Source organism: Protopterus annectens, chromosome 9.part0 (genome assembly GCF_019279795.1).
Source record: "Protopterus annectens isolate FY-2018-M chromosome 9.part0, PAN1.0, whole genome shotgun sequence".
Classification (NCBI taxonomy): Eukaryota; Metazoa; Chordata; order Ceratodontiformes; family Protopteridae; genus Protopterus; species Protopterus annectens.
The window spans coordinates 194,017,786-194,030,285 of NC_056743.1; the positions used below are offsets into that span (position 1 = coordinate 194,017,786).

Consider the following 12,500-nt stretch of genomic DNA (forward strand, 5'->3'; position numbering starts at 1 on the left):
TTGGAAATTAATTTTTCTTGTAAAAACCTTAATATCCATAAGTGTTTTGGCCAAGTCACCTTGTCTTAGGGGTATAAACTTAATCCCCTTGGATAAAAGTCTAAAATGGTCCTTAGTCAAGATTACAGAGCTAAAATTATAAATACTAAAATCACCATATGTGTATCTAAAAGAATCATCCATGTCCTGATTGATTTCTTTCTCTTCTAAGTCAGAGTGGGCGATATTATTTAATATCTCCCCCTCTTCCTTCTGGCTCCCCCACGAAAATTCGAAAACTGTTGTTGCTGGTATTCATTCCTATTTCTGATCCACGTAGTGGGGGATACTCAGAGATGTCATCCAGTTCTGACACTAAATCACCAACTCTTGTTGGTTCCTCGTTGTTATTACTTTTCCACTCCCCATTATTGTTTCTTTCCCAAAATCTCTCTCCAGGCTTTGGTTTAGGATAACTAGTATTGTTTTGGTATTCTAAAATGTCACGTTCTTATTTTTTAATTTTTCTTTTTATCAAGTCATTACATTGACCATACACTTCCTTTTGAATACTATGATATTTTTCCTTTTCAGCAGGAATAGTGAACATTAAATCTTTTTTAATACTTTCATTCACAATCTCAATTTCACTCATTAATTTCCCCTTCACTCTGCTGTTTTTTTTAGTAATACAGTTTAGTACATCAAGCCCACATCTGTTAAATATTTTTATTAAATCCTGATGAAAAACACTGCCTGGAACCACATTATTAGGATACTTCCAAATTCTAAGTCCCTTAGGCACTATACTTTGAGAAATACATTCTTTCAAATAACTTTTCTCTATGTCAGTGCTTTTGCATTTGAAAATAAGTCTTTCCAGTTTGTGTAATAAGTTTTTAAAAGTGTCTGTTTCAGGCCTCATAGCCACAATTTTGTTTCTAAAGTTGGAAGAAAAAGTAACCTGGAGCCATTCATTAAAATCAGCCTGCACATCTTGACTTCTGAAACCTGCATTTCGTTTCTCTTGTCAAGCTGAAGCAGGTGACACTCTGTTTTCATTAGACCCATTTCCCCCTTCAGTCGGTCTAAATATCCTGGGGGTTTGGTTGAAATAAAAATCATTGCTGTCTGAGCCTTCTCTCCAGGCAGCTTCCCTGTGATCCCTGTTTCCTTCAGAAGCCATTTTTTCCTGCCGTTTTGCTCCAAGGTTGCCACGCACTTCCTGGTTCCGCCCCTCATGTATAGTAAACACCAGCTCCACCATCAGTTGGCTGAGGGGTGGAAGTAAGTCAATCAACTGGGTGAGCTGGCCAATCAGCTTCCTGGCTTGGCCCAGCTCCTTCTTGCAGTTGCTTTCCATAGCCTTTCTGCTCGTTTCACCATCCATGGCAGCAAAGAAAACACTAGTATATCAAAATAAATACCAAGTAGGCTAAAAGTTCACCAAGAACTCCAAATCCAGCCCAACAAAAAGGTGAAGCAATAAAGCTCTGAGGGGACAAACTTGGATCAAAAGTGTAATACATAGACACCATTAACGCTCACAAAAATATGTTTTCATTTGACATACACTTCATCAAATGCAGGCTTGAATTAAACTCTTTCTATATATACTATTTATCTTACATATCAACCAATGAAAAGTGAACCAATTAATGAATTAATTGTTACAACCTAAGCTGAAAAACATATGTATACCTGGCATTTTGGAACCAAAACTGGTTATAGATTATTCATTCTACTAAGTAAAAACATAAAACATCCAACAAATAACACATTGATTTAAAACCTATTTAAAATACATTTTTCACTATATGTGAATGTAAAACATGTTAAATTAATTTAAAATACATTTAAATATAAATATAAATATATATGTATATATATATATATATATATATATATATATATATGTATATATATATATATATATATATATATATATATATATATATATATATATATATATATGCGCGCACACACACACACACAAATGTTTAACCTTTTTGGAGATGCAAGCTTTTATATGCAAATAGCTAAGAATGCCTTGTAGTCTGGATAGATACCTTCTGCAAATGTTCAACTCTGGAGGGCTAATCAGCTATCTAGCTTTGCTTGTATTACATGGTAAAGCAAAGTGGAATCAGCATTAGTAAACAGTCTTCAGCTGACTTATGGTTATCCAATTATAAAATACATTTTTTAACTGAAATCTGTCCCTTCCTAATAGATCCATTTGCCAAAACTATTTGGTATTCGTTATTCTGCATTCAGGATATGTACTTAAAGCACCATGTATCTTCATCATGCTTTTGGTATTGGGTATGTTTGCATTTTTGTTATTTATTTACTTATTTATTGCCTTTTGTTTACTGGAATAGTCTGAGTGGGTAGTCAGTCCCATTTTCAGTGGTGGCCTGGGGAGAAAAGCTCCATTACTGTTACAAAAAGTTACAAAAATTACAAAGAATTTAGAGAAAAAAGAATCAGTTTCTTAATAATTGAAATGATGTTTTGTCATCCACTGGATAATACAATCAAGGTAGAGGTTAACACAGTTTGCTTTCTGTAGGAGTATTATACAATAATAAACATATATTTTATATATATATATATATATATATATATATATATATATATATATATATATATATATATAAAAAACCACCAAGTAAACTTCTATAAAAAATACATTTCTCCTAAAAAAAAAAAAATACACAAAAGAAAAAAACAACACTGAGACCCGGTAATTTTAGCGCTTACATTCGTTTAATGTATCAGGACTTCTTCAGAAATACTGTATAAGGTGCCAAAACTCAAATATTGAACAAAGAAAAAAGTCATAAATCAGTTTGTCATCCAGGAATGCCCAATACAAATGTATCAATTAAAAAACACCAACACCCACCTTAAGAGATACAATTTGTACATCATGTAACTAAGGAATAATCAATGGAAACAAACAAACAGAGTAAAGTAGGCTTGTAAATAAAGTCACTGAAGCCACCGCAGGACACATCTAATGTTAAAAGAGACGTTAAGTCCAGGAGAAAATTCTGCATTAAGTCAAAGTTGCCATTGTAGTTCTTTAAGCAACAAAAGGTTGTCAGTGTCCCCAAAGAAATCTTGCAGTTGCTCTAAGACAAAAAAGAAAACTGAAAAATTGTGCAGAACAAGCTGTGTTTTCCAAGTGTGTTAGACCAATCCCCTGATCTAACAGTTGCATTTTGCTCTTTAATTCTGTCACTGAGTTTCCGAGATGTTTTTCATGTGTAAAAACAAGAGCACGAAGAGCAAACTGCAGCGTACACAACTAGGTTGCTGTTACAGCTGAAAAAATGTTTGAAATGATGAACAGTAAAATTACAGTGAGTAAAACAGTACAAGCTTCCTGTATAAATAAAATCACAGCATACATATCTATCACATTTAAATATGCCAGCAGGTTTACTGGAGTCAGGAGCTGGTGAAAGTAAAAAAGGTTGATCATTATTTTCAAAATAAGATTTCAGAGTTTTAGAGCAGCTGCAATATTTCTTTGGGGACACAGACAACCTTTTATTGCTTAAAGAACTAAAATGGCAACTGTGCCTTAATGCAGAATTTTCTCCTGGACTTAACGACTCTTTTAACATTAGATGTGCCCTGCTGTGACTTCAGTGACTTTATTTAAACGCCTACTTTACTACGTTTATTTGCTTCCATTGATTATTCCTTAATTACAAGATGTGCAACTTATCTCGTGGGTGTTGGTGTTTTTTAATTGATGCATTTGTATTAGGCATTCTTGGATGACTGATTTATGACTTTTTTCTTTGTTAAATATTTGAATTTTGGCACCTTATACAGTATTTCTGAAGAAGTCCTGATACATTAAATGGACAAAAGTGCTAAAATCACCGGGTCTCAGTGTTGTTTTTTCTTTCATGTATTTTTTTAAGAAGTGTATTTTTTATAGAAGTTTACTTTGTTTATTTATTAGTTGTCTTCCTTTTAAGTTTGATTTCTGTTGCGCATATATATATATATATATATATATATATATATATATACATACATACACACACACACACACACATATCAGTATACAAATTTTGTTTACAAAGGAGTGATGAAAGGCAGTATACAGTTTTAGATATAGATAGGATTTGTTTACATCTGCAGGATAAAGTAGGAGAGCTGGAAAGTTAGGGGTTAGTGATAGTCTACAGATCTGGGAGAGAAAGAGTTAGTTAGTCAGCCTGTGAACAAGAACAGTGCCAGGAGGATTTTGGATGCAGGCCTTTAAGGAGAATAACAATAATCATACAGTGTATTATATCTGTGGTGGTGTGTCCTAAAATAATCGCCCTGTTTTCTTTCCACTTATTGCTGGTATAAATTCCACTCCCTTTCCTCCCATCTGCGTTGGAATAACATTTAATTGTCCTTTTTTAACATTTGTTTAATATAGTATGTGTTTTGATTATTCCATTGTAATTGATAGAAATATAATTAAAAAAAAATGTGGAGTAGTCTAGTCGTAAAAATGTACCATCATTATTCTGCCAGTCTTATATTCCCATAGAGTGCTGCCTTCTGTCATTCTTGGAAGCAGTGAAGTCAAATATGTGATCCTTCCTTGGAGAACACTTTCCCCCAGATTGTATCCTAATCCCCTTAACTGAAAAAGGGGCCTTGGCATGGAAAAGCACATTTTCATTTTTGTTTTTGTTCATTGTTTTAGTTTATTAATATGATTTTAATTATCATGGTTCTGTGTTTGCTGCTTTGTCTTAGAGAACCGCTCTTACATAATTATTTATTTATTTATTTATGTTTGTTGACTGGGTGAATCCGACTGGATGCAGGTCCGTTTTCAGCAGAGGCCCGGGGAGAAAAGCTTCACATTAAAATGTTACAGACATAATACAGTTGGAGAAACATAGCATTTAAAAATGATAGACATAGTTACAGCTGTAGAACATAATACAAAATTAAAAACATAGTGACAGATGTCGAACATAGTTACAGGTGTAGAACATAATACATCGGTAGACAGAATCACTGTTGTCTGTGAGGTACATAACAGACATTAACAGTTGTTGCAATAAGAAGTTCCTACTGTATAATAAGTAGCTAGGCTTAATTAAAACTTCTAGTTGCTAGGGCACCAGAAACATTTCATCTGATGTTGTAAATCTTTATTCACTCCTTACTGTTAGGACTTTGGTTCCATCCTCAGAACCAACACGGCCATTTCCAAGCTTGCGCCAGCCAGAAACTCTCAGCTAAGACCTACCCATAATGCCCCTCTCATAGTTACAGATCTCATTTCCAGCATTCCTCGTGAGATGTGCCTAGCCATCTCTCTCAAAGCTATGTGGAAATTTGTGATTTTTGGTGTAGTTTCTCTTCAAACTTTCTTGTTTTTTAGTCAGTTTAGCCTTTTCTTACTGTCGCCTATTACCTACGTCTATTCCCTACCCTTTATCTTTGGTAATTAAATCTCTACAATCGTTGGTACTGTCTTTCTCTTCTACCTTTGTTAGGCCTTTCTTTATCACTTGTGGTATTTTTTAAGTACCATCATTGGTCCCTTTTCTTTCCTTCTTATTGTTGTTTCTTTTAGGATACCCCTTTGTTGCCTGTACTATGTCAGACAAAGTTAAGTTGGGGTTTAAACACTGTGACAACTGTGGGCATAAGATGCCCAATTCAGATGGCCATGCCCGATGCGTTTACTGTTTGGGCATGGACCATATTAAAGCTGATTGTGACATTTGTGCTAGTTTTAGGAATTGCACGCTAGCAGAGTGTAAAAATAAGCTTATTTTGAAAGGATTAATCAAAACGCCTTTTTTGGAGGCTCTATCAGGTCAGAGGTCTCACCATCTCCAAAGACCAAAAAACACAAGGAAAAACAGAGTCACTTGGTCCCTACATCTCTGTCAGTTATGGAACGGAGTCAGCTCCATGCTTCTCCGGCACCCTCGGCGCAGTCCTCTTCAGCACACGACGCTGTTTCTTTTCCCTCGGTGCCCTCTTTGATGTTGACTCCTATTTCATTTCCAGCCATGACACCACCGGCTTCGGTGCTGTCTTTGGTTCTGACATTGGCTTCCATGACTATACCTGCTTCGGCACCATCCCCAGCCACGGTGCCGATAGCTTCTTCGGCTTCACACATTATGACCTCGGCTCCTAAAGTCGAATATCTCCCAAGAACCAGATACTCTCCAATGTACGACCCTTTTTTGGGTTATCACTTTAGTCCCTTTCATGAAAGACCTGATTCTCCTTCAGCAGTCTCTTTTAGATCCACCAGGAGCCTCTCTGAACTAGATGTAGTGCGGGTTGTGGCCCAACTTCGGCCAGTTAGGGGATTGCCCACTCCAGCTAGACCTTCTGTCCCCTTTGGCTTGGAATCCTACACAGCATATTGTCCTGTTTATCCTCCTCTGGCCTCTACCCAGGCCCTGGAGATCTCAGTACTGATGTCCACCCCACTGCATACTGTCTCATCTCTGACTGCTGGGTTTTCCCTGTCGGCACCGACCGCCCTTGCTGCATCGGCACCATTGGAGCCGGTGCACTCTCGGAGCAGTGTTTGGACTGTCTGCACCTTGGTACCTAGCCGGGTGCCTATTTCTTCGCTGGCGCCATCTATGTCCACGGCTACAATGGCTTCCAGTCCTCTCAGAGCTCCTCACCTGGAGGTGGGCTCCTCAGGGCGGGGTGTGACCCCAGTTCCGAGGTTGCCCTCCTGTGTTCCTGGCTCCCATCCCTCCTCTGGTGGGCCTGCTTTTCAGGTCATGGATAGGGTTTTTGCCTCCGCAGGTTCACAGTCAGCATCAGTGACATTGGCATCAGAACCCCCCCCACCCCACCCCCCAGCATGCAGCTGTCCCAACCCTCTACTGTGGGATCCCAGGCACAGGAGCCGCAAGACCTCCCTTTGAAGGGAACCATTTCTCCGGAATCCTCCTCAGAAGATCCCACTGGAGAGCCACCTCTGAAGAAATGGTGCAAGAGGAAGCACCTTGATTCCCCTGAGGAATTTATCACTGAAGACACCGATTGTGATGAGGGAGAAGGGTCCCCAAGGTCTTCCCCAGATGACGTCTCATTCGGAGACGTTCTCAAGCAGCGGGGAGACTGGAAGTCCTCTAACCCCCTCTTCTGAGGAATCTTTGTTGTTGCAGGCCTTCCGTACCCAGCCATCTACTTCCTGGGTGACCCCACCTGCAGAAGAGCTTTGTTAAGCTGATCATGCAGCATGCCTGGAAGGCCCCGAGCAACGTAGAACTTGTCCCCTGGAGGCCGGACAAAATTCTATCCACACCTGAAGACCAGCCCCACTGGTCCAAGCAGTTGACGGTTGATTCCATGGTCATGGCAGTGGCCACCAAGAGGGAACTGGCAGAAGAAAGTTCCACTGTCCATCCTCCGAACAGGGAGTCTCGGGCCGTGGACAGACTAGGGAAGCAGACCTATGCTTCAGCGACCTTTGCCATTTGTTCACTGAACTATCGGGCACACTTCACTCTACTCCAAAGAGACCTAATCTATGAAATGTCTTCCTCTTTGGCGGGGGTACTTCCTGATGAGGTACGTTACACTGTCGCCTCACAGCTAGCTACCCTTAAATCTATCTCGAGGGGGGCCGCTTAACCAGGGCGCTAGAAATTCCTTCTCTGGCTAATCCTGCCAGCGCTCCTGAGCAGCTTTCCTCTGGAAGCAGTCGGGGGTCATTTTTCTCTACACCTACCAGCCTAGCAACTTATTACTACTGATGTCTGGGTGCAGAGAATAATATCCAGAGGCTACCAGATACCATTCAATTTAACTCCCAGACCCAGCAAACAAATCCCCTATGTGCCACCCAATCAGAGGGAAGTAGCAACCTTAGAAATAGAAAAGCTGCTAAGAAAAAGAGTCATCCAACCAGTCCCACCAGACCAGAGAAGATCCGGGATTTACTTGAGGTTCTTTTTAGTGCCAAAAAAGAGGGACTGGAGACCGATCCTGGATCTCAGCCTATTGAACAAATTTATCAAACCTCAAAAATTCTGGATGGTCACGGTACAGTCCATTCTCCCCTTCCTAGGGAGGGACAACTGGATGTGCCCTGTAGACCTCCAGGATGCGTATTACCACATAAAGATGGATAACCACTCCGAGAGGTTTCTCCACTTCCGGCTGGAAGCCGATCACTACCAGTTCATGACACTGCCATTCGGTCTCTTGACAGGCCCCCCACCCCACCCCCAAGTGGCACCAAATATATGGCAGTTGTAGTAGCTCATCTTCAACTACAAGGATTCCAGGTGTTTCCATATCTAGACGATTGGCTTCTTACCTCCCTGACAAGGAATCTTCTAATCTGCAGCCTCTCTTACACTCAAGGCCTTGTTTTCCGCATGGGGATTACAGTCAACGAGGACAAATCTCAAATGTCCCCAACAAAAACACTGTAATTCATTGGAGCAGTGTTCGACACAACATCCTGTCAAACTTCTCTCCATCCTCACAGACTTTCGAAAATATGACACTAAATCCAAGCCCTCCTTCCACAGACCTATGTACCAGCACGCCTTGTACTGAAACTCTTAGGCTCCATGGCGGCTGCCATTACTCTAGTACCACTGGCGAGGTTGCACATGAGAATACTACAGTGGCTCCTTTTTGCACAATGATCAATCTTAACTCACCCACTCTGACCACATGATATGTCTTACAAACCTTTGCAAGGAAGAAATGCTATGTTGGATGAAGTCACTATCGAATCTTTGGTGTCGACCGTTCTGTCTCCCCCAGCCCACGGCACAGTGACCACGGATGCTTCCCTGTTATGGTGGGGTGGGGCATTTCCAGGGAAAGACGGTCCAAGGCACCTGGTCCGCAATGGAGGCCAATTTGCACGTAAATGTTATGGAACTGAGGGCAGTTCTCCTAGCGTTGCAAGTGTTCCATACATCCCTACCTTCGGGGACCGTTGCAATTCAGTCGCACAACATGTCAGTCGTCTGGTATATCAACAAGCAAGGCAGAACCGGGTCTTACCCCCAGTGTCGAGAAGCCATGAGGATTTGGCACTAGGCGATTGTTTCCAGCCGCTTTCTTATAGCAACGCACATTCCTGGGAGTTCCAAGTTTATTCCGGACAATGTGAGCAGGAACATCCTGATGCTTCATGAGTGGTCCCTCAATCCTGTAATAGCGGATTGGATTTTCCGCCGCTGTGGCAGGACTTGCTGCAGTCTGTTTGCTTCCCCCCCTAAACAACAAATGCAGAAGCTACTGTGCCCTGATCCCCCCTCAGGGGGAACCCCCGAGGAATGCTCTAATGCACGATTGGCCCCCGAGTCTGCTGTATGCCTTTCCTCCATTTCCCCTCATCCCAAAATTCCTCCAGAAAGCTCAAAGGTTGAGAAGCAAAGTGATCCTCATTGCCCCTTATTGGCCCCGTCAAGTCTGGTTCCCGTTCGTATGGCCTCATCTGATTCACAGCCCGTGGATCCTGGATCATTTCTAAGGTCTGTTATCTCATCCTCAGGGACTGATTCATCCCAATCTCCACAGCATCAAGCTCACAGCTTAGTTCCTCTACTTCCAATGATTGCCAGGCTGCCTGACATCTCATCTCCTTTTCGTGAAATTCTTCTGGCTTCACACACACCTTCCACCAGGAATGTTTATCGTCAGTTTTCATAATGGATTTGATAATTCTTCGATTACTGATGCTATGAGGAACCTGCAAGTATGGCTAGTGCAACGGCCCAAAAATCCTAAGTAACGCAATTAAAAAAAGGAGCTGGCACAAAACGGTGTGGAAAAAAAAAATAATACAACTCATACATGGTGTATTAAAAAGTACACCAGACCATCAAACTCACCAAATACATCAGACCGGTTTTGGCAATGCTGCCTTCCTCAGTGAAGAAAAACAATATGACAAAAATTCCCTCCAACAGAACCTTAGATACATATAAGAATCAATTACCAATTAAACAATTGTTGAATTGAACAGGGTTTTAAAAATAATAATTCAGGCCAGGTGGAAATAATCCACAGAGCTTGACTATCCATTTCTTTTCTTTTACATTAAGTATCTCATGCAATCCTGCCTTATCCTGTGTTTTGTGTAAAATGCAATCAATAACTGTAAATTTAAATGACCCAGTTTTATGTTTGCATGTATGTTTATACAGTACACTAACTTGTTTGCAGTTCTTGATGTCACTCATATGTTTACTTATCTGCAATCTAAGTGGTCTAGAGGTTTGTCCAACATAAAATGCTGGACATGTACAACTTGCCAGATATATCACCCAATTGGTGTTACAAGTAGCAAAAAAAGTAATATCAAACACACAAGGTGTATTCTGCCTAGTAAAACTGCCAGGTTTATAAACCTTAGAACAATTGCAACAGTGACCACTTGGATTACAACCCATCAGTTTCTCCCCCATCATAGTTCTCTGGATAAAAGACTTATCTTGATTCTGACACCTTTTATAATGGTTGAACAAAGAGCTCAATGACCGGCCCTTACGAAAGGAATAATTGCACCTGTCACCCACAAATTCCATTCAACAATTGTTTAATTGGTAATTGATTCTTATATGTATATAAGGTTCTGTTGGAGGGAATTTTTGTCACATTGTGTTTGTTCACTGAGGAAGGCAGTATTGCCGAAACCGGTCTGATGTATTTGGTGAATTTGATGGTCTGGAATATTTTTTAATACACCATGTATGAGTTATAATATATTTTTTTCCACAGCAATTTGTGCTGGCTCCTTTTTTGAATTGAATTCTTCGATTATCTCACACCACTTGTGCAAGACCTTTTTGAAAGAAGTATTACACGTTAAACCTCCCGTCAGGTCCCCCATAGAACCGTGGGACTTGACCTTGGTACTTAAATCACTCACAGGCCCTCTTTTTGAGCCTTTTGATTCATGTGATATAAAGTTTTTGTCATGGAAGACTCTACTTCTAGTAGCACTTAGCTTAGCGAGAAGAGTATTTGAGCTGCAGGCCTTGAGTGTCAAAAGACCTTATTTGAACTTCCACAGGGATAGGGTGTCCCTTAGTACTGACCCTTTTTTCTTGCCCATAGTCATTTCTGGATTTTCCATTAACCATAGTCATTTCTGGATTTTCCATTAACCAATCTATCGACCTGCCGTTTTTCTTCCCTCAACATTCTAACAGAGGGGAGTACCTTTTGCACACCCTTGATGTGCATTGGCAGCTTCGTTGTTATTTGGACAGGAATAAATCTTTCAGGGAAAACAGATCAATTGTCTGTGGCCTTTGCAGGACCCAGATTGGTCAAACCTGTCTCCAAAGTGACTTTATCCTCCTAGCTTAGAAACGTCATTACCTTTATCTACCAACAGAATAAGCTATCCTTACCTTCCAGAATAAAGGCTCATTCTACTAGATCAATGGCTACTTTTGTAGCTTTTCATTCCAGAGCCTCTATGGATGATATCTGCACAGCAGCCACTTGGACAAGACCTCATACCTTTATCTCTCATTACAAATTGGATTTGGCCTCCAGGGGACGAGCATCCTTTGGTTCTATGGTGCTCAGGAATAGCCTTCCTTAAAGCCACCCAGGACTCAAGTAGCTGGGGACTTGGTCCTAACAGTAAGGAATGAATAAAGATTTAAAACATCAGATAAAGAAGGTACGTCTTACATAACATTCCATCTGTGTTATAGATCGTTATTCATTTATTACTTCCCGCCTTCCTTCCCCCTGCCTGGACTCCTGGTGGACTTTAGGAACGCCTGGTATTTGCTCAGACAGAGCCTCCTACTGTTTTTCTCTTACTGTCTCTTTTATGTAAGGGCGGGCAAACTTGATCTGGAGTAACTATGAGAGGGGCATTATGGGTAGGTCTTAGCTGACAGTTTTTGGATGGCGCAAGCTTGGAAACGGCTGTGTTGGTTCCGAGGATGGAACCGAAGATCTACAGCACAGATGGAACGTTAGGGTAAGACATAACTTTTTTTCTGCTGCTGTTTTCCTAAAGCTGTAGCAAAATTTCTTTTTTAACCTTGTTTTTATTTTCACAGAAGTGATGGTAAAAGTACACGTTGTGGATTTGAAAACAGAAACAATATCTCCTCCCATCAGTGTGCGAGCTTACCTGAATCAGACAGTCTTGGAGTTCAAACAGCTTATTTCACAGGTCAGAGTAAAGGCATTTTTAAAAGGCTTAGATATTTTGTTGGAAGTAAAGCTGCATTGTTTACTGTGATTTTTTTTTTGTAGCCTGTTACCTTTGGTGGTAGGATAGCTTTTCTACATTAAGAAGTTTATTATAGTAATTTAAAAAAAAATGGTAAGGGCTTGTAACAATGGCCACTGTGACAGCCACCATATTCCTTAACAAAGATTCCACTCTATAAAATGTATAACTTAACTGGACAGGGCGTCACTTGCCTCCAGAAATAAGTTGTGTAGCACATCTGGCATTTGCATCTAGTTCCTGACTATAGGCCTTCGGTAAAGGGATT

The 12,500-nt window shown here is 40.5% G+C and overlaps 1 protein-coding gene across 1 annotated transcript in view; it reads left to right on the forward strand.

Moving 5' to 3' along the window:
- The window catches only part of USP47 (ubiquitin specific peptidase 47), a 3,572,488-nt gene that overhangs the window by 2,542,947 nt on the left and 1,017,041 nt on the right, over nt 1-12,500 (forward strand). Inside the window, exon 22 of the mRNA XM_044082726.1 lies at nt 12,057-12,172. Within this exon, the coding sequence (XP_043938661.1) occupies nt 12,057-12,172 (116 nt within the window). The remainder of the gene's footprint in view (nt 1-12,056; nt 12,173-12,500) is intronic.